The 23116-nt window shown below is 41.5% G+C and overlaps 1 protein-coding gene across 1 annotated transcript in view; it reads left to right on the top strand.

Annotated features, from left to right (window-relative positions):
- Positions 1 to 202: 202 nt before the first annotated feature.
- The window catches only part of Asxl3 (ASXL transcriptional regulator 3), a 114795-nt gene continuing 91881 nt past the window's right edge, over positions 203 to 23116 (top strand). The window contains exons 1-3 of the mRNA XM_075969231.1: positions 203 to 280; positions 2151 to 2259; positions 20393 to 20514. Coding sequence (XP_075825346.1) covers positions 203 to 280; positions 2151 to 2259; positions 20393 to 20514 — 309 coding nt within the window. The remainder of the gene's footprint in view (positions 281 to 2150; positions 2260 to 20392; positions 20515 to 23116) is intronic.

Below are 23116 nucleotides of genomic sequence, written 5' to 3'. Positions count from 1 at the left end.
GAACTGGCCTTTTATTGTAATGTAGATGTTTTCAAGGGTGGCGATGTATTTTAAAAGGCATGTAAGGAGGTGGGTTTTGTTTTTTGTTTTCTTCTCAGACTCGCAGAATAGTTTGGCTTAATCCGTTGTGTCTCAGCTGGGCTCATGTTTTGCACACTTTTCTCTTTCTAGTGGAACCTCTCCCTTAGCCTGTCTGAATGCCATGCTTCACAGTAACACTCGAATAGGGGATGGAACATTCTTCAAAATCCCTGGAAAGTCAGGCCTCTATGCTCTCAAAGTAAGTTGCGCGGTTTTACATACTGTGTGTATTCTTACTGTGGGTCACACATAGTTTTAAATATGGTAAACACAGAGTTTTGTGAAGGACTTCTGTGCACACGAAGGTTTTCATTTCCCACACAGATGTGTGGAGAATAAACAGTGATGGATTTCTTTAAGTAAAACCCATGGTTTTACTTCATAACACGGGGTAATGAAAACTAGCTGTGGCTTCCTTGCAACTTCTTCTTGATTCTTTGAGATTTATAGGGAGGCGTGGCATAGAGCTTCAGCAGGGAGCTTTAGTGAGCACATTTGCCGTCCAGTTTGGGACTCTACTGCAGTTGGTTAGGTACACTTTGCACCTGTGTGGCTTCTATAAAAAGAAGAAAATCTTGCCTTCTGCATGAAATTGCACTGGTTTAAATCAGATATTCAATGGGGTAGCAAAATGCTCAAGAAATTGGTTTTTTTAAAAGCAATAATAAATATGTTTTATAGTTATATAAGCAAAATATATCTATAGAAAATAAAAATTTGTTCAGCAGTGGTAGTGCACTCCTTTAATCCCAGCAGTCAGGAGACAGAGGCCGGTGGATCTCTTTGAGTTCAAGATGAGCCTGACCTACAGAGTGAGTTCTGGGACAGCCACGGCTATTCAAAGAAACCCTGTCTTAAAAAAGAAAAAGAAGATAAAAGAAAAATTAAAAATATGAGCTATAGATAAAATATTAGAGGGAGTTTTGGATGAAAGAATCTTAATTACTTGGTGGATTCCTCATTGCTCTTGAGAATGGGAAGTGGCATCTAAAATAGAAAGTTCATCAGGACAAGAGCTTTTGCTAAAGCAACTGAGAATATGCTCTACCAAAATAATTATTACTGACTAGAATCATTGAAGTCAGTATGTTTTAATAGATTGCCCAAGATAAAAAGAAATTATTATAAGTGATGGATTGTTTTTAAAGTTCATCAACTGCCTTTGATAAGTTTGTTTTAATGCCAGGAGTCATACCTGACAAAGAAATTCTTTCATAAGTAGGAATTTCTTCAATTCTTATTACATTGTGTGTTGTAGAAAATAGCACAAGTTCATTAAAATTACTTGTATTTTTTCATTTGTTTTTGATAGTCGTGGGTGTTTCATTTATTGGTCAAAAATCTGAGTTGTCAGTCCTTTGTTCTTTCTTTACATTGGAAGGAACATAGAATTGAAAAAAGAATGCAATCTGTATATGTCAGAAGGAAATAATTGTGTATAGGTTATTTCATTTATTTATTTATTGTTTGTTTGTTTCTGAGACAGGGTTTCTCTGTAGCTTTGGAACCTGTCCTGAAACTAGCTCTTGTAGACCATGCTGGCCTTGAAATTATAGAGATGTGCCTGCCTCTTCCTCTCAAGTGTTGGGATTAAAGGCATGCACCATGACCACCTGGCTTATGAATAGTTTTATTGAAAATTTATTTATGTATTTTAGATATGTGGGTGTTTTGTCTTTAGGTATGCCCACCAGAAGAGGTCGTTTGATCTCAGAGTTAGTTGTAGATGGTTGTGAGACACCATGTGTTTGCTGGGAATTGAACTCATGACCTCTGGGAGAGGAGCCAGTGCTCTTAACCACTTGGAGGGACATCCAGCCTTCCAGCCCTGTGTATAGATTTTAGAAACTGTCCACAGATATCAACCACAGTGGTGGTCTTTTCTCAATGCTTTAATTTTTTTTCCATCTTCCATCCAAAAGAGTAACTTCTATATTAAAAGTCAGTACGTATTACAATTCTGAATCATATATCTCTGATAATACATCAGGATTCTAAAAATGTTATTCAGTTGCTGATACATCTCCATAAATCTTTTGTTGTTGTTGTTTGTTTTCAAAATAATACAGAAAGAAGAGTCATCATGCCCAGTGGATGGAGCATTGGATCTAGTCTGTGACGCAGACCTGGATGGCACAGAGATGGCAGAAACCAGTGCCCATGGAGAGGAGAACAGGGGTGAGTGACGCCAGCTTGCTCTCTTCAAAGTTATTCCATTTACGTGTTCACTATTTGCTTTCTTCACCATTATAGGTATGATTTTCTTCTGCAACATTGTTGTTGCTTAAGATTTATTATCTATCATTTTTGATTTAAAAATCTTAGCACTGAAGAATACTTTTCTTTTTTATTCAATGGGATATTAGCCTGAATAACTTTCTTGGATGTTATCAGGATCTTTATATTCCTCCCACATAGTGAGAGAGGGTTCCTGGTTGGTGTTTCTACTTTATTTCTATGGCTGGACTAAGATCTACAGTGTCTTATGACTGATGGGTTTAATTTTTGTTTCTCTTAAGTTAGGGCTAGTTTCTCTATTCCTTGCTGAATCAAGGTGTTAAAATGTGTTAAATGATCAACAAAATTCAAGGGCAAGATTGGGTGGAAAATGGACACCTGGAGATTTTCCATTGACTGGAATCATTTGTAGACATGGAATTTGTTGAGGTCACTAAAGGCAAATCACAAAGAAAAGATCAAAGACTGGTCTTGTAGGAACCTGAATTTCAGGAGATTGGGGAAACTTGGGAAACAGGTGAATGGGATTGCAGATAAAGAGATATGGTTTCTGATTTCTGTATGGGAAGATGGAACAATATGTTTCTTAGAAGGCAGAGATTCAAAAATGACCATGCTTCTTCCCGTATAAGCACTAACCACTAACCCTGCTTAGCTTTGTACTGAGACAAGATCAGGTACACTGTCGTCCTTAGCTACACAAGATGCTTGGTGCCACTCTGGGCTGGAAACCTTGTCTTGAGATGGGCAAAGATGGGGAGGAAGAACATGAAAGAGGGGTGAGAACCATGGAGAAGAAAGGGAAGAATCCATTTCTCTTGGATTTGTGCTTTATTGATGCACATTGCAAGGACAGAAGCAGATCTGGGGACTTTGATGACAGCCTGCATGTGACTGGGCCATGAGACTGTTGATCACAGCCTGCATGTGTCAGGGCCACAAGAGTGTTGATCACAGCCTGCATGTGATGGGCCATGAGACTGTTGATCACAGCCTGCATGTGTCAGGGCCATAAGAGTGTTGATCACAGTCTGCATGTGATGGGCCATGAGAGTGTTGATCAGAACATACATGTGTCAGGTCCACAAGAGTGTTGATCACAGCCTGCATGTGATGGACCATGAGCGTGTTGATCAGAACATACATGTGACTGGGCCACAAGAGTGTTGATCACAGCCTGCATGTGATGGGCCATGAGCGTGTTGATCAGAACATACATGTGACTGGGCCACAAGAGTGTTGATCACAGCCTGCATGTGATGGACCATGAGCGTGTTGATCAGAACATACATGTGTCAGGTCCACAAGAGTGTTGATCACAGCCTGCATGTGATGGACCATGAGCGTGTTGATCAGAACATACATGTGTCAGGTCCACAAGAGTGTTGATCACAGCCTGCATGTGATGGACCATGAGCGTGTTGATCAGAACATACATGTGTCAGGTCCACAAGAGTGTTGATCACAGCCTGCATGTGATGGACCATGAGCGTGTTGATCAGAACATACATGTGTCAGGTCCACAAGAGTGTTGATCACAGCCTGCATGTGATGGACCATGAGCGTGTTGATCAGAACATACATGTGTCAGGTCCACAAGAGTGTTGATCACAGCCTGCATGTGATGGACCATGAGCGTGTTGATCAGAACATACATGTGACTGGGCCACAAGAGTGTTGATCACAGCCTGCATGTGATGGGGTTACGAGAGTGAGAAAGAAATCAGAAAGTAGTACAGACAATGCCAAAGATTCAAGGATTTTTGAGGTGGAGAAAAAGAAAGTGGGAAAATACTTAAAAGAGGGATATAATGGATACTTTTTTTGGCTTAATGGACAAAAATATAATAGAATCATTGTTTACTGGTAGGAGAATTCTAGTGAAGGAGAAATGGATCTAGTGGGAGAAATGTTACATTGCCATGTGCTTAGTAACACCGGAGAATGTTGATGAAGATGAACATCTGTGCAGTTAAAAGGCTGATTTTAGCTAAGGGCACAGATAGGATGGAAAACATTCAGTAGAGACCTGAAGCTGTCTGAGTAGAAGCAAGGTGGGTGAGTACAGAGATGTGGAAGCGGCCTGAAGACGTTGGCCTTCCTGCTGCCACTTTTTCTAAGTAAAGGACGTCAGTTCAGCAGCCAACGTTTGGATGGTGGAAGTACTCTCGGAGACTTAAGGAGAAGAGAATTCCTATGTTTGCCGAGTTCTGCCAATGCATCTGAAAGTGTTAAGGCCACATTCGTAAGCTTATCAATGCTGAATGTACTAGACAGCCGTTCTGCTGAGATTTCTCACAGTTGTGTTCTGGACCACTGAACAAATGCACAGATAGATTTGGCTGCCATTGAGGTCTTGACACATGTGGTACAACATGGGAATGAAGGAATGGAGGAGATGTACAGTTTTTATAGTGTTTAAGCCAGATGGATGGATAGGTCTACCTAGAGGAAAGATAAGCTTTTTAAAATTAAAACAAAGATATAAAAACTGATAAAGACCCTGGTTATAGGGTTTAAGAGTAACCTTAACTATTAAAGTAAAAAATATAAGAGAAATAGTATGGATAAGGCATACCGAGTAAGAGCTAAAATTGTCCAGAAATGGAGGGTAACTCAAGAGTTAATCAGAACATATAGATAAGAGTAGTAGGAGTTGGTGATCCTAGCATACCTATTTTACCTGAACTGTCCATGGGCAGGGATACATTGAAGTAGAACAGCTGTAATAACCCACAAGCAGTGTCCATGCTATCCTAACTCTAACCCTAACCCTGACTCTAATCCTATCAAGCCAGTAAGAGCAGAGAGGAAGGCCAGTGGTATCTCTTTTCTCTTTAAGAGTCTGGCAGTCACTCTATAAGAGGTGAGGGGGGAGAGGGAGGAATGGAAGAAAGGGGAACTATGGTTAGTATATAAAATGAATAGAGAAATAAGATATGTATTTTTAAAAAGCATATTAAGCTCTAAAAAAAGAACAAAAAGAGAGCTGAGTGGCTGGCAATGGGCTTACTTTGTGCTCTAACTACCTTTTGAGTCATCTGCCTCCTTGTAGTTAGTTCCAGTAAACTTGGGTTCATCAGGTTGGACTTGGACAGATCAGTGAATAAATGAACCTTTACGTGCGCCCAGAGTGAGTCACACAAGATACACAAGACACCTATGCTTTGATGACACAGAATACAGTCCTGGGGGCAAGAAAGGAACAGGGAGGAAGAATGGTCCAGCGGAACAGTGAGGGTTACATGGGTCACTTACCCGATTTCCAGGCCCAAGGGTACAAGACATGTGACAAAGACAAAAGTCTGCCACGTGGCGAAATCTTGGGGTCCGGTTAAATGGGAGAGAGCCAAGGTTTGTCAATCAGGAAGCAGAGTAATGGTTTGGAGAAAATGTTGAGATTGGAAAAATTTTGCTAATGACCAACCCTGACTTCCGGGGGAGACAAGGATTGGGCAAGGACAGAAATAGGGGAGGAGACCTCAACCAGCAATTAAGTCAAAGCAGGGATAAGCAGACTCCCCTAATTTGACATGTGATTAGGTACTTCACAGAATAACTCAGACCCGCACATATCCAGCTAATGTGACCCAAATTAGATTTCCTGGCCTCTCCTTTGAAGTTGCATTAGGGAAATTGCTTTGGGGAAATCACTGAAAGAATAGTAAATAGCTTATTTCCTTGAGTACTCCTTGGCTCACCCACCTTTGTATCTTATTGCAAGCCATAATTGCTTCTTGCAGGACAAGCATATTTCCTATCCACAAAAGTGCCCTGTGTAGCGTGGAAAACCTAGAGAGTGAAAATCTACTGAGGGCTGGCGGTGCCAGCCTTTGCAAACAGCCCGCATTGCACATACTTTGATATTCACGGCATTTCTCGGATGCAGATGGGATTTATCGGTTTTGTTGCTTGATCTGATGACAAAGAATAGTCTTCGGGACCTCTCAGATAGTATCCAAACCCAGATGTGTATCTGACACCAAAAGCCAGGTTCTAACTATTCTGATACACTGCCTGGAACAGTAGGGAGCAGTTTTTGCCTAGCGGTAGAGGTAATTTGCCCTTCCAGTGTGAGCCGTCAATGTTCTCATTATCCTCCCGAGAAAGTTTTCTACATGTGTGCATGTGGACCTGAGGGAGCCCCCACTATTGCTTCTTTGGTGTAGAGCCTGGGAAGGATCTATGTGAATAATAACCAGTGACTGGTAAGATACCTATGGCACAATTGAAAGAATCACTCTGGCATAACCAAGTCATTTAAAATTAATAAAGATTAATTGTTACACCATCAAAGAGGGGAACAAAGATATATAGGAAAAAGAAATGCCTTGCCTTGGCTGACAGAAAACTGGGGCTGGAGAGAGGACTCACTGCTTAGGAGTGCCTACTGATCTTGTAGAGTTCACTTCTCAGCGCTGGTAACCCCAGCTTCAGGGGCTGCGACACCCTCTTCTTGCCTATACTAACGTGAACAAATGCATACACATATACTCACCTTAAAAATAAATCTTAGGGATAAAACTCTACTAAGCAGCAATCTATAGTATCTGAATGCCAGTCCCTGTGATAGAGTTCCAATCAATGAAGTCCTGCCTTAGCCCTTCTCTTGGCCCTTCTCAGCTGACCACAAGAACAGAGTCTTAGAAAATGGCTGCTGCTCTGCCAAGATACTTTTATTAAAGTTCACTTGAAACAATCCACTGTGGGGAAAGTGGTATATTTTTGACGGTGACATTTATGGGACAAAGAACTATGACTGTGTCCATGCCTCCTTGACTTTGGAGTAGTCTCCCACGTGAACAAATATTGAACATACAGACTTGAGAAAGTAAACGGCTCAAATTTTATAAGCTAAGCTCTGGAGATCAAAGAGTGATTTAGGTGAATCGGTTGATACATCTGTGTTGATAAGCCATGACAAGTTATACCTATATAAGTATAGATCTGTGTCACACAAAGAAAACATTATGAATTTTATGGCCTATTTTAGGCAGAGATTTATGTGTGTGTTTGTGTGAGTTGTTTTTTTTTGTGCATAATACAGAGGTATATTATGGCTTTCCTCACGTGTTAAGTTGGTTTACAATGTATTACTCTCTTACATAACCCACAATTTTTATGTTAAATAATATCACTAGTAGACAATCTTTACCCTCTTCATCCTCTACTTAATAGTTGTTATTAATAAGAATAAAGTGTCTCTTTTGTATCTGTAATATGCTTAATGCTTAAGATAAACAGAAAACCACCTCCTCCCTTCTAATGAGGAAACTGGAGAATGTATAATTTTCATCTACAGAGATCAAAAAAAGTTCTGCTTGCTATTAGCCGTAATGGCTTCAGGGAGGAAGCCACACTAAGGCCAGGGAATTAGTATTTTTAAAGTCTACTTTTACAGAGAGGGAGATTGGAAGGCAGGAGAGGACAGAGAGGGGAGAGGGAGAGAAGAGCAATGAGAGGAAGGGAGGGAAGGAGCGAAGAACAATGGGAGGGAGGGAGAAGCAATGAAGGGGAGGGAGAAACAGGAACACATATCCAATGTTGTTTAGACCTGAAATCCCAGTGTGTATAATGATTTCAACATTTCAAAAATTTTATTTGACCCCTTTTCATTCTTCTTTGTAGCCAGTTTTCTAAGTGGGTTTCTGATTGTGTGATTCTTGGCAGAGTTGTGTTAACTTAATGAAACATTATTCAGCTCGCTCTTTATTTTCCTTGGCTCAGAGGTTACAGTTAGAGGGGGTATTTTTTTTATATATATCAAAAGTGAAAGTTGCTTTAAGATGGCTCAAGTGTGTGGGTACGATCTCTGCTGATGCATCAATTACGCAGAGACCAGGCGTTTCATGAAGAAAGTGGGCAGTTTCCAGGGAAGACTCAGGACCCCTGGCAGAGTGTTCACAGTGTCTACTTATGTAGCCTACTCACACTGGGAAGGGGAGGACAGAAGGTGGCATTGTACCTAGGAGAATGTCTTGAGTAATTGGTCTCTACCTACTGCATTAGTTCCCTTTTCCTCTTGGAATGACAAAATACCTGAAAAAGGCAGCTTAGGAAAAAAAGGGTCAGTCCTGCCTTCAGGTTGATCAGGGAATGCATGGCACAAGGCACTCCCACTGTCAGGAAGACAAAGATACCTGCTGGTGCTCCTTCCTTCCCTTCCTTCCTTCCTTCCTTCCTTCCTTCCTTCCTTCCTTCCTTCCTTCCTTCCTTCCTTCTTTCCTTCCCTCCCTCCCTCCCTCCTTCTTTTCCTTCCTTCCTTCCTTCCTTCCTTCTTTCCTTCCCTCCCTCCCTCCCTCCTTCTTTTCTTTCCTTCCTTCCTTCTTTCCCTCCCTCCCTCCCTCCCTCCCTCCCTCCCTCCCTCCCTCCCTCCCTCCTTCCTTTCTTCCTTTCTTACATCCTTCCTTTCTTCCTCTCTCCAGATCTCAGTCCATGGACTGTGCAGCCCACATTTAAGGCAGCTACTCCTCCTTAGTTAAATCCCTATGGAGACACCCTTACAAACACACCCACATGTGTGAGTCCAAGTGAATCCAAATGAATCAGGCTAACAATACAGATTAACCACCCCTCAGGGTCTTGTTTTTTCTATTTGACTGTGATGCCCCACTAAGATGCTTTGCAAGATGCTATGTGTCCACACACATGTGGGTTTTTTTGGGGGGTCGTGCAGGGTGTTGATTGCAGGCTCCCAGTTGTTCACTACAGAAGACATAGCATTGCCCCTGTCTACTTGGCACCCTTCCTGAAACTTTTGTGAGCATGAGAAAAAAATTCCTTCAGACTTTGTACCAGGCCACCTGGTTTCCTTGGGTTAAACAAACTTGTCCCTTAGCCCACATCTCTGCATTTTAGTTAACAACTTGTTAACCAGTGGAGGCACCTGCTCTACTCTGGTGGGCTGAAGAAACTGAAGTCTGTGAGGACAGTGTTGTTTCAGGTCAGATGGAAGAAAGCACAGAGGGAAGTGAGCACTCCTCAGAGAAATGGCCACTGGTGGGGTGTCAGACTTCCTCTGCCCACTTCTTCCCATTCCTCACGCTTTCATTCCTGCCCACGGTTTCACAGTTTATGAGAAATAAAAGAGATTTCAAAAGATTATTCTGTTCACTTTGCTTGTACCCAATCTATTTAAGAAGATATTTTCCTAGCAACATGTCCAGGGAGGGTAGGAATCTTCAAATCCAGCCCTCTTACTTTTTTTCCCTCTGTGTTTTTGATAACCTTTATAGCAAAGAAGGATTTCCTTATGTTGAGTCTTTGTGCTTTTAATTAAAACAATTTTCTCCCTTCTTCTGTGGCCCCATGATGGAGAACAGCTGGTTACCATCGCCTGACCACCCCCTTCGCCTTTTCCAAATGACTCACTCCCACTCCTTCAAACATGACTTAGATATTACTTCCATTTCTTTTATCCATCAGGGGCCTCTTTTTCTTACATCTCCCTCCTTGAACTGTGAACTTGGTTCATGTATAAATGGGTTTTAGTCAGTTTTAACAGCTTGGAGCCATGGGGGAAGAGAAAGTTTGCTTTGCAGTACAGATAAATCTCCCCCGCTACATATCATTTCCTAAGTTCTCTTGTGTTACAAGAGCAAAATTCCATAATAATGATAAAGACGAGAAGGAGTGTGATCTCATAAGAAAAACAAGCTCACTCTCAAATAAAAATATAATTAAAGGTATTCCCCCAATTATTCATCTTAACGAGCTAATTTTGATTTATATTGTTAGAGACATGTACATCAGAACAAGGCAGACATGCTCTTTAAAAACTGTATGTTCTCGCTGCTGCCAGATAATCCATTTTCTCTGTCTGCAAAGTGACTCTTTACAACTGTTTCTCAAACAGCTATCTGTGTACTTTGCCTGATATTTTACATCCTGACATATGAAGTAATTAGCAATAAGCCCATTAGTGAAGCTCTTACCCTTGGCCCTCACTAGCCTTTTGCTCTTACATTTTTTTTCCTGGACATTTCTATGTTTCATTTTCTGGGTCTATTGCTCTATTTCTCTGTGACTATTTCAGGAAATGGAGTAGCATTGAAGATCAGGGGTGTTCTGCCAGTATAAGTGAAATAATTTGGGAGATGGAGTGCCAACTCAGGTGGTGAAGTGCTTGCCTCACAAGCATGAGGATTAACCATTACCCACATGAAAAGCTGGGTGTGTGACACACATTTGTAATCCAAGCACTGGGAAGCTAGAGACAGGCAGATCATTGTGGTTCACTGGCCAGTCATCCCAGCAGAATCAGTGACTCCCATGTCCTAGTGAGATACTTCTCTCAAGAAACAGGTGGGCAATCTCTGAAAAAAGACATCAGAAATTGACTTCTGCTCTCCCCATATGTGTACATATACACATAATTTCATGTAAATACAAACATGTACAACACAGCAATTTGCAAGTTGTTGTTATCATTGTTTTTATTTTATCTCCTCTCATACAATACAACTGGACCATAGTTTCCCCTTCCCTCACTCCTCCCAGCCATCCCCCACCTCTCCTCTCCTTCAGATCTAATTCTCCTCTGTTTCCCTTCAAAAAATAGCCGGCCTCCCAGAGATGTCAACTGAACTCTGCAGGACAAGTTACAATAAGACTAGGCACAAGCCATTGTATCAAGATTGGACAAAGCAACACAGTAGAAGGGAAAGGGTTGTAAGAATAGGCAAAAGAGACAGACCCCCCCCACACACACTCCCACTGTTAGGAGTTCCTCAAGAACACCAAGCTACATAACAACAACATATATGCTGAAGGTCTACATCCATACAGACCTATGTGTGGGTTAGACCTATACAGGCTCCATGATGGCTGCATCACTCTCTGTGAGCTGCTATGAGGTCTGCTTGGTTGATTATGTGGGACATGTTCTCCTGGTGTCCTCAACCCAGATAGTTTCTACAATCTTTCCTTCCATCTTCCTTGGGGTTCTAGAGCTCCACCTAGTGTTTGACAGTGGGTCTCTGCATCTGCTTCCAACAGTTGCTGGATGAAGCCTGATGACTAGACACTGATGATTAGACACTGATCTAGAGCTATAGCAGAATATCATTAAAAATCATTTCACTCACTTTTTTCCAGTTGTGGTTGGTTCTATTCTAGGTCTCTGGGCTAGTGAGCCTCTGGTGTCTCACCCTGCAGGCTGTGTTGGGCATGGGCTCCCTCTCATGACATGGGCCTCAAGTTGAACAAGTCATTAGTGGGCTACTCCCACAGTTCTGTGCCTCCATTACCTCAGCACATCTTTCAGACAAGATGTGTTGAAGGTGGAAGGTTTTGTGGCTGGTTTGGCATCCCAATCCCATCACTAGAAATCTTTTCTAGTTACAGAAGACGGCTGGTTCAGGTTCCATATCCCTCGTTACTAGGAGTCCTCCCTCGGGTCACCCTATAGGTTCCAAGTGGTTTCCACTGCACTAGATTTCCACATTGCCCACCCCTACTCCCCAAATGCCTATGGTGTAGTTTTCCTCATACAACAGAATCTGCTTTTCTTCATTTCCATTTTTCTGAGAACTCCTTACTGTGTCTATGATAGGATGGGGGTCAGGCAGCTAGAAAGTAGAACTCCTTAGGTATGCTTTCCTTGTTAAATATGTCATTTTAGTTTGATGCTTTCTCCATGTCTAATTCGTGGTTAAAGGGAGTCTTTGAAGGGTATGCACAGCTATTAGCAGAGTTAAATCAGAATGGCTGATTAATCAAGGTGTCTAAGGAGTACATCTTCCATGTGGGAAATGTTCTCAGTTACCTTTGCAGCTTCAGTGTTTCATCCGGTACAACCCAAAATGTTCATTAACCGTTTGTTGACTTTCTAAATCAGTTAGAGTATACCTAGTTCTGTGATAGGCAACTGCAATTTGCTAATCAATATCAGCCCAAAATCACTAAGGAGATTTGGTGCTTTATGACATAAGTTCATGTACATACATAAATACAACATACTCATGTATACACAAGGACATATGCATATATACATGCATACATGTATGTTATAATTAGTTTTTATTGTCAATTTGACACACTTGGGAAGAAGGAACACCAATTGAACAATTAATTAACCTCTTTTGGGTTGGCCTTTGAGCATGTCTATGGGCCATTGTCTTGTTTTCTAATTGATACAGGGGAGCCCAGACCACTGTGGGTGGTGCCATCCCTAGGCAGGTGGTCTTAGCCTGCATAAGAAAGCTATCTGAGCCAGCCAGAGAACAAACTAATAAAGAAACTTTCCTTAGGGTTGTTGCTCTGGATTCCTGCCTTGACTTCCCTCAGTGATGGACCATGACCTGGAAGTGTAAGATGAAACCTTTACATCCTCAGGTTACTTTTGGTCATGTTTTTTTTATCATTGCAATAGAGAAGCAAACTACTAAAATATAACAGTAGCATCTTTGTTCACTATTACTTTTTTTTTTCTTTTTCCTTTTTTTCTGAAGTAAGGCTAACAGAGCTAATGAAGCAGGTTTTGGAAACATAGTAACAATTTCATTCTCTCAGATATATTTTACTCATATATATTATTATGTTAAGTAATTTCAAGAGCCTCAGTGGTTAAAATGTCAAGACTCTGTTTTTTAACGGTTTCTTGGGAAAATTGCTATTTCCGTTATTTTATTGCTAACAGTTCTCTGTTGCTAGTTTGTTTTGGCATATCATACCCTTGGAGGTTTGGTTTGTTTTTTTTTTAAATGCAACAAGAGAGCTTCCTTTGGCCGAGCTGACTGTACCCACCTTGACCCAGGAATCATTTTAGAGAAGATATCTCTCCATAGGCTGGATCCAAAAAGGACTAAGGAATTACCTTTCTCTGATAGAATTGGAGTCCAGGAAAATTTTAATTGGGGTCAAATGGGTTTCCTGTTCTTTTTTATGTCAGTTTTTATACTTCTTGGCATGCATTTAGTTGCTGCATTGATCCAGAAGATCTGCTTACACAATTTCAAATGTAAGTACTATACACAAAACACATTGTAATCCAAGCTGAAACCTTTGGACAATTTCCCATGTGGGCTTTACTCTGGAATCACTTGCTTATTGATCTTTCAAAACAAAGTAGAGTTATAACTATTATGTTTCCATTGGTATAGTTTTTCTGGATTTAATTGTTTTACACCATTGTGCTTTGAAAAAGGGGATAAATGTTAAACCTTATAGTTTTATAATATGTATATATACATGTAATCAGCTTTAAATATGAATAACCTCTAAAAATCCAGGAAGAAGAAGATCAAGAGAGAGCAACATTAAATGATAAGGAAGGGTGGAGTGAGTCATGGTGTGTCGGACATGAAGGAGGAAATGTATATATCTCTGGGAAATAAAGAGTGGGAGATGGGTACAGGGAGGGAAGGATACAGAAAGGAAACCCAAAAGCATAGTTAATCAAAACTGTCATGATGGCATCTAACACATAATATGGTGAGTTGAACAAAGATAAGTCATGACCCCACAATTGAATCATGGGCATTTTTGTATGTTTTTTTTAAACTCTTTGTTCTTCATTGTTTGAAGAATGGTCTACAGTTCTAATTTCAGATTATCATATCAAGCAACTTAATTCTATTCAGATAAAACAAATGTCATATGTGTTCTCTCAATTTTCAATTCTATTATACATACATACATTTATACATACATATGTACATGAATGTAGGTATGTCATAAACACAGCAGCAAAGCTGTTTTGGAGAACAGAGGGAACTAGATGGAAGGATAAAAGAAAAGACTATGGAAGGAAAAAAGGGAGGGGAGTGGATTGAAGGGGATCTGCTCAACGTATAGTGCATATATATGACAATGTAAAAGTTATATGACTGAACTAGTGATAAATAAACAAGAAAGCCCAGCCCACTTTGGAGTATTAATGAGCCCTAATGGGTAGCCATTGTGTTGTCCCCAGTCCTCTGATATGATGTCCATTCATTGTGAAGTTTGTCAGCTTTTAGATCATAGTAGTGGCATTTCTATAGGAATCTGTTGGTGTTTGAGAGCATCATCTGTGATTGTTTTAGGAAACTAATAGGGAGAATTAGAAGAAAATTAATAGAAATGAAAGTGGTTGAAGTCCATACCTTTTCCCTTGGGAGGCGCTTGAAGTAGAGCTCTCTCAAATAGCTGTTGCCTACGTGGGTGGCTTAGTGGGATACACAGCAGTGAACAGAATGAAAAGGCTTTATGGCAGTGCCTGAGTACGATCCACACCCTGGCATGCACTGTGGTCTGTGCCTACACGGCCCCTGCCATTTTATGTAGCTTAATGACTTGTAGCTTTGACTTTGAAATTTTGTTTTTATTTCCTTATGCAAGAACCATAAAATTGTGGCTTTTCTCTTAAAGTAAGACAATGAGTAAGGTGACACAGAGAAATATATCTATGCTTATTCCCATCCATGTAACTCCCCGCCTCTTTTTGTTGGGGGGTGGGAATGTCCTTTAAGTTTGCTTTCCTGTTATCTTAATTGACTTTAGGATAGATGTATGTTTTAATTTTTCAAATTTTTCCTAATTTTAAGAACTTCTATGTATGTTTTTCTATAATACAAACTACGTCTGTTTTACTCCTCTTTCTTCAATTCTTGATAAAGACAGTAATTAAAACTTAACTTCAATGATAGATACTTTAAATTAATTTAATGAAAGTCAGATTTAAAAATCCAATGTAATGAGCATAGAACAGCTTGTCTTTGCACATAAGTCCTGAGTTGCTTAGCCTGGGGCTGCTGGGGCAAGAGCGTATCCCATCACTGCAGAGACAATCAGTAGTATATCCACTAACTTTTGAGAACGTAGGTTAGAAGAAAGCATGGCTTCTGCAGAGACATTTAGGGGAGGTTTTGGAGACGCTGTTTGAGTTTGATCTTTTAAGGTAAATTTACAAGACTGAGTGATGGGGATGACTCCTTGGGAGGGATCCAGGGAGAGCCAGTGCGACAAACAGCAGGGGTTTGTGCTCCAGTATTGTCAAATGCCTTCTTTGGCTACATTGGATGTGGTAGGAGTTGTAGAAGCCAGCACAATATGAGACTAGAAATACATCAGAAATAAACGCATATCGATCACGTCTACTTTTTGATTTTTCCCTCATTTGTATATTGAGTTGAAGACTAAAGCTACATTCATGGGACATTTGTTCTTCTGCCAGTGATCTGCCAAGTGGATTAGGAGAGGAGCTTCATGGTACCATTACACTTTGACCACGTGCAAATTGTATGGCATCAATGATTGCAATACCATGTTCAAGGTAAATGGAATAAAAAAGAGGCCAGACAACAACTTGGAGACACCTAGAGAAAAAGACCAGTTTGCTGAGACACTGTCACCTTGTTTCTGGTCATTAAGAATCCTTCATGGCTACCTATAACGTTTGCTCTCTGCCATTTTGAGTGAGTGAGTCGCTCGTGTGTGAAGTGATAGCTGAGAGGCAAGTTTAAAACTAGAATATTAATTTAAACTATGCTTTCAGTTTGCCTTATTTGGAAAGACAAGCAAAATGTGGGATGCAATGGTATTGCTGTGCCTTTTAAGAAATACTGAACACCAACTCAGCCAGCAAAAATTCACATTCTTATTTGTTTCTTTATTTTCATTTTTTAAAAGAAAAAAACTACCTTTTTTCATTATACATACCAATCCAAGTTCCCACTCCCTCCACTCCTCTCATTCCCTCCACCTACCCTCCCACCCCACTCCCATCCAGTCCTCAGAGAGGGTAAGGCACATTGCCTTGGGGAAGGCCCAAGGCCCTCCCTACTATATATAGGCTAAACAAGGTATCATCCAAAGAGACTAGGTTCCCAAAAAGCCAGTACAAACAGTAAGGTGCCATTGCCAGTGGCTCCTCAGTCTGCCCCAGCCATGCAACTGTCAACCATATTCAGAAAGCCTAGTTTGGTCCTAAGCTGGTTTCCTTCCCAATCTGGCTGGAGTTGGTGAGCTCCCATTTGCTCAAGTAGACTATTTCAGTGGGTGAACCCACCATCATGTTCTTGACCTCTTTGCTCATATTCTCACTCCTTCCACTCTTCAGCTGGACTTTGGGAGCTCAGTCATTCCAGTGCTCCCATGTGGGTCTTTGCCTCTGTTTCCATCAGTTGCTGGATGAAGGTTCTATGTACATCCTTGTTTTTGTTTTCATGTTTTCAGTGTGTTCATCTATTTCATCTATGAGAAGGACAGACTATCTTTTTCAAACTTTTGTGGGTTTTTAATATGCAAAGATCTGTCATTAATTCTGTGATCATACTGACATAGTTTAATAGTAAAGAAAAATCCCAGCTCTCATTCTGTCATAAATTCCAAGAGGATATCAGGTTCTAGGCTGCATGTCAAGGTTTGATGTTTATTGGATAAATCATTTGCCCCCATTGTTGGATTTCCTGGCTCCTGTTGTAATTTCACTTACAGGGAATTTCCTCTGACCTCTCCTCTAACATTAATTTATCTTCAGGTTCCATTTCACAAATCAAACTCCACCTCTTAGATGAATACTCAGACCTCCAATTATTTATTTATCAAATCTATTCTTAAGACAGCTGTAAAATAAGTGTAAAAAGGTAAAAGCCTTGTGTTTTTTTCAGAATATGAGTCTGTATAACCTATTTCCTCGGCGGATGGGGTATTTTCCATTCTGCTAACCTTCTGTCATATGTTTGGCAAAAGAACGAAGAAATTAACTCAGGTGCTCATAGTAAACTTTAGGTTTACATTTGTCAGCACTTTACAATAATACAGGTTCACCCCACCGCTTGGGATGTAGGTTTACACCTATCCCCAATGCCAAGGCACAGTCGTTTATAGATTTTATTGTTGAGTTCATTTCCTTTCCCCATTTTAATTGGTGTATTATTTTATCCAAAGTAAATATTTGGAGAAAACCATTTTGACCCAGGGAATCGTGTCCAGATCAATGGGAGATGTGAGGGCTATAGCCGAAACAGGTGCTGCACTGCAATTTGAAGGAAGGGTAAAGAGAAAGCTAGTAACATGGGCTCCGAAAAGGCCCAGTTTGAGAACGCACGTCATGGTATTTATAGGGCCCGACCCCACCCCCAACACAATCTCTTTCACTTTGGACTCTGCATTGAACATCCTCTGGTAAATGGCTGTGAATAACTGCAAATGAACACAGGACAACAACAGAGCTGAGACATACTCGTTGACCCTAAAGTAGATTTCCTGATATTCGGGGCATCCCAGGTCAGAGGGCAAGAAGGAGGATAGTAACAGCCACAGCTGCTCTCTTCCGGAAGGACACACAGGTGCACTCTGTTCTCACAGCACTTAGATGATGAAAAGGATGCTAAGGTTTAGGGGCATTTAGTCAGAACTTGTTACTGTTTGATCCCACTGCATTGAAGTTTACATCTGGAAGACTGACGATTCTGGGCCAGCGAGATGGTTCACTAGTAAAGACATGGATTAGTAAGTCTGAGGACCTGGGTTGGATCTCTAGGACCCACCTTGTAGGAGATAATTGACTCTTGCAAGTTGTCCTGTGACCTCCACACAAAGACTGTAAGACACTTGCACAATATACATATAGACAAAGTAAAACAAGAAAGATTTTATAGTTTTTTAAAGACTTACTAGCAAAAGTATTTCCTAAACAAATTGATAGTAAATTTGAAATTATATGTTCATTGCACTAAAGCAATTTCATTTATTCTGTGAGGTTCTCATTACCTGCATTTGGTTCTCCATCAATCCAGTCAGTAAATGTTCAGTTTCCTGAGTGGAGACGGCACCCAGAATGTAGCAGCCATAAAGCATGTTTGCTGATGCCTACTTTACTTTGAGCTGGACTTTTATAATGTCCATGGCAGTTAGTTGGTCCAACTAGGATGACATATCCTGTCTGCCACCTCTCTGTCACCTCCTTCGTTGGCCACACATTGTAGAGGCTTCAGAATATTATGTATGGATCTTTTAAGTGTGATCTGATAGGTATCTATGGGTAAAGAAATGTTGGTGAAGTGTCAGCAACCATACCAGTGCAGTAGTCATTTCAAGGAAAGCAGCCTGGTACCTGGTGTTTACTCAGGATGTGTTATAATGGAGTCGTTACTAGAACATCCAGTCTGTCTTCCTGAAAACTGTCATACTGTATCAAGCAAAATAAAGCCGTCTGATCTGTAATTTAAAGACTTCTGTCTCTATATGTACTTCCAAATCTCTCTCTCTCTCTCTCTCTCTCTCTCTCTCTCTCTCTCTCTCTCTCTCTCTCTCTCTCTCTCTCTCTCATGTGTGAATGTATATGAGCACTTGCCTGAAGAGTTCAGAAAGGGCCATCAGACCCCATAGAATTGGAATTATCCACAGTTTCACTCCAACCCTCACAGGTACTGGGAACCAAGTCTCTGTGCTTTAGAAGAACTTTAAAAAGCCCTTTTAACACTGAGCCACCTTTCCAAAAGCATATACCAAAATGTGCTTGCTTTAGTGCTTCCTGGGTAAGGTACTCCCCAACTCAGTAGCCTAATCCTGTAAACCTGATTGACTTTCTACTTAGTAATCCAACATCATGCAGCTAAATTATAATTCTTAAAATGTGGATTTTCTGCATCAGATCTTTGCTTTGGGAGGCAGGACTTTTGGTATCAAGCAGTCAGCAATGGGACTGGGCTAGCCTGGGATCCCAGGTATGAGCTCATGGGACTGGTTTAGCCTGGGGTCTCAGGTATGAGCTCACTGTCTTTAACAGCGTATGCCTTTCTTTGCTTTTCTGAGCTCTAGTTTTCTCTTTGCCCTATATGGAAATGACACATTTTTCTTATAACAAACAAACTCTAAGAACTAACTGAGCTCCCATATGAAAAGTTTCTCGAAATGTAATTAGCAGTAATTAACATATTTTGCTAAATATGTTCATTTTGGCTTCCTAATTACTTTCTGTATTAAAACAAAACTCAATTAACTCTGGTTTCAGCAAAACTTTTCAATTAATTACATGTTCAATTCTAGGTAGGATATGCTAGTCTTTCAAAAGCAAATCTTATGTAAAGCGTGTATCCATTTTGGACTACAATAACTATTTTTCCTCCTACTGAGGGTATATGCTGTTTATTGATAACTAAACAGTCTTTATTCTGTAGTTTTCTTAAAAAGTCTGTTCCACACCTCCTCCCTCAAGTTGTCATCACTGGGAAAATAGTCTTGACTTTTCTTTTACCCGGTGCCCTTAAAAAGCCTTGTTTTGAGCTTTGACAATATGTTCTCGAGTTATTTTCTTCCCTGCAACTTCCTCTTGCCTCCTGCTTTTGACATATGCCTCCATTCTGCCACCTACCCTGCCACTTTCCCATTTTGCTTCTGCTAATCTCGCCCCTTCCTCTAGTCCATGGATAGCGGACTCCTGCCCAGACCCTCCCACATGGAGGACGGCTGAAGGAAGAGCTCCCAAACAAATGGTTCACAGAGCAGTGGGCCCTGTATGTTCCACGATCACCCACTTCAGAAGGACACAAGTTACCAATAACAGTGTTAAGAGAGAAAATTCCCTATCTGGGATAGGCCAAGCAAAGGCCTGTACCGAACAAAGATGGGCAGAACTCATTGTTATCTGCAGAGGGTAAACTGAATTGATAGTAAGCATCATGGATCTTATCCCATAAAAAGAGAAGCACAGCCTGAACCACCATGGATTCTCCAGGGGGCAACTATTGGGCAGAAGAATGAGAGTTTTAATCTGTAGACCTGAGTTTGCTTAAAACAATTTCTCTCACTGAGATGTTTCCATTGTAGGATCTGCATATGAAGATAGATTTAGGGCCCATTGACCACCACATTGTAAGGCAGGTACGTGGCTGTGTGTATGTCATGACACAGGCACAATTGCCAGTGGGAACCAGAGCCCGGCTGCCTAAGCAGTTAAGTGGAACTGTAGCCACTGTTACTAAATGATCCCTTCTATTTGAATCCAGATACGTCTCCTTGTACTGTGCTATTTTGCTGTATTTTAAGTATCCATTTTCAACCAGAGAAAGCTCCAAGTGAGTTAATTACAGTGAGTGTAAAAAAAGGAATTCAAATTAGTAATATCATTATCTCTCTCTGCTTCTAGTGTGTACGAAGCAGGTAGCGGATGAAGTATCTTCCACTCGAGACTGCAGCCTTACGAACACGGCGGTGCAGAGCAAGCTGGTGTCTTCCTTCCAGCAGCACACCAAAAAGGCTCTGAAACAGGTAAGAGGCCATCTTCTGTGCGTGGCCCTTCAGTTCTGCCCACAGAAGGTTATGGTTGTGGTGCAGACGAAATAAGGTAATCAGAAACCTAAAATCAGGAAGTAACAGAAGTTCTCTGGATTTGGCTATTTCTGTAATATTAAATCTAATAACCTTACTATATATTAAAAATTAGGTGAGAATTGGACTAAGAACTCTGATATAAAACAGATAAAACGGAATAGAAAATGTTTTTGGAGTCATGTAAGAATGTGTGTGTGTGTGTGTGTGTGTGTGTGTGTGTGTGTGTGTGTGTGTGTGTGATTTATAGTAAATCTAGTTGGGCTCATAATTGTGTTATATAATTTGGAAATTATATTTGTTTGTGATCATCCTGTTTAGTTAGCCATTGCCACAGTAAGGGGTATTATTTGCTACTGGATGGAGTCTCATCTGTTTATCATGGAAACTCCCTTACCTTGGTGGCCTTGACCTGTATGGCCTATGCTTTGATGGTGGTAGAGGCAGTGGCTGTGATACTGGTTTCTGGACACTCACACAGCCTGGTTTAAATCACTTTTGTTCTGAGAATCTGGAAAACCCAGTTTCCTCTCTAAATCACTTATGTCCCATCAATACTGGGAGCAGTGAGAGTACTTTTCCCATAGATTGAGCTGAGGAATAGTCAAGATGATATGTAGGAAGCTGTGATGGAGCGTGGTTGTCCCAGGATCCCCACTGGGTGAGTGTCAGCTGCTGTCCCACACCGGCAAGCGCTTAACTGCGAGGAGAAAGAAAGGAACCATGGTTAGGTAGGCTGTACAGTGGTGGTTACACTGGGTGTGTGAGCCAGGGTTAGACAGGCTGTGCAGTGGTGGTTACTCTGGGTGTGTGAGCCAGGGTTAGACAGGCTGTGCAGTGGTGGTTACTCTGGGTGTGTGAGCCAGGGTTAGACAGGCTGTGCAGTTGTGGTTACACTGGGTGTGTGAGCCAGGGTTAGACAGGCTGTGCAGTGGTGGTTACTCTGGGTGTGTGTGCCAGGGTTAGACAGACAGTGCAGTTGTGGTTACTCTGGGTGTGTAAGCTATGGTTAGACAGGCTGTGCAGTGGTGGTTACTCTGGGTGTGTGAGCCAGGGTTAGACAGGCTGTGCAGTGGTGGTTACTCTGGGTGTGTGAGCCAGGGTTAGACAGGCTGTGCAGTTGTGGTTACACTGGGTGTGTGAGCCAGGGTTAGACAGGCTGTGCAGTGGTGGTTACTCTGGGTGTGTGTGCCAGGGTTAGACAGACAGTGCAGTTGTGGTTACTCTGGGTGTGTAAGCTATGGTTAGACAGGCTGTGCAGTGGTGGTTACTCTGGGTGTGTGAGCCAGGGTTAGACAGGCTGTGCAGTGGTGGTTACTCTGGGTGTGTGAGCCAGGGTTAGACAGGCTGTGCAGTAGTGATTACACTGGGTGTGTGAGCCAGGGTTAGACAGGCTGTGCAGTAGTGATTACACTGGGTGTGTGAGCCAGGGTTAGACAGGCTGTGCAGTAGTGATTACACTGGGTGTGTGAGCCAGGGTTAGACAGGCTGTGCAGTAGTGATTACACTGGGTGTGTGTGCCAGGGTTAGACAGGCTGTACAGTGGTGGTTACTCTGGGTGTGTGAGCCAGGGTTAGACAGGCTGTGCAGTGGTGGTTACTCTGGGTGTGTGAGCCAGGGTTAGACAGGCTGTGCAGTAGTGATTACACTGAGTGTGTAAGCTATGGTTAGATAGGATGTGCAGTGGTGGTTACGCTGAGTGTGTAAGCCATGGTTAGGTAGGCTGTGCAGTAATGGTTACACTGAGTGTGTAAGCTTCATCCTGCTCTCCTTCCCAACTGTGTTTAATGCACTCCTCCTGCAGTTCCACCAAGTCAGGAACAGAGTTCCTGTACCTGTAATGTGTGTATAACTAGGAAAAGAGAAACCGTGTTTTCCAAAACCAACAGACCGCTTTTTCCTTGATGTTCTTGTAGCTTCTTTCTCCTTTTCCTCATCTTCCTGTCCTCCCCAGTGTGGTTGTTTTTGTTGTTGTTGTTTAGATGAAAATGGAATTTGAAATGAAATGTATGCCCTGGCAATGCTGAAACATGCATGGGTAGCCTGTATATGACGGGCTCTGTTGAACTTGAACTTGCCCATATTGGGTTTCATGGTCTAAGTTGATGAGGAAAACTGACCAGGTCTCTTCCTCAAGAGGGCACCAGATCTCAGAGATGGCTTTGAGCCACCATGTGGTTGCTGGGAATTGAACTCAGACCTTTGAAAGATCAGGCAGAACTCTTGACTGCCAAGCCAAAGACAGACTCTCCTATTCACACTTGGCTAGTCTTCAGCTCTCAGCAACCCCACTGCTCCTGCTGATATTGCACATGGGGCTGGCCATGCCAGCTAATATTTACTTGTAGACTGGGGATGCTTCTACTACCTTCTCTGCTTCAAAGAAGGAAATACAGGAAGAAATAAAAACTGAGCATTTTAATACTGAGTTACATTGCTTTTCTATTCTCTATTAATTATTGAAATTGTGGTCTTCCAATTCATATTTAAGGTTCTGACAGTATTTTTCCTTCAGACAGCTAATCTTCTTGGGGTAACTTTT

The sequence above is a fragment of the Microtus pennsylvanicus genome, chromosome 4, assembly GCF_037038515.1.
Source record: "Microtus pennsylvanicus isolate mMicPen1 chromosome 4, mMicPen1.hap1, whole genome shotgun sequence".
Lineage (NCBI taxonomy): Eukaryota > Metazoa > Chordata > Mammalia > Rodentia > Cricetidae > Microtus > Microtus pennsylvanicus.
Note: the sequence above shows the minus strand (reverse complement) of the source record. Positions and strands in the feature narration are given on the sequence as shown.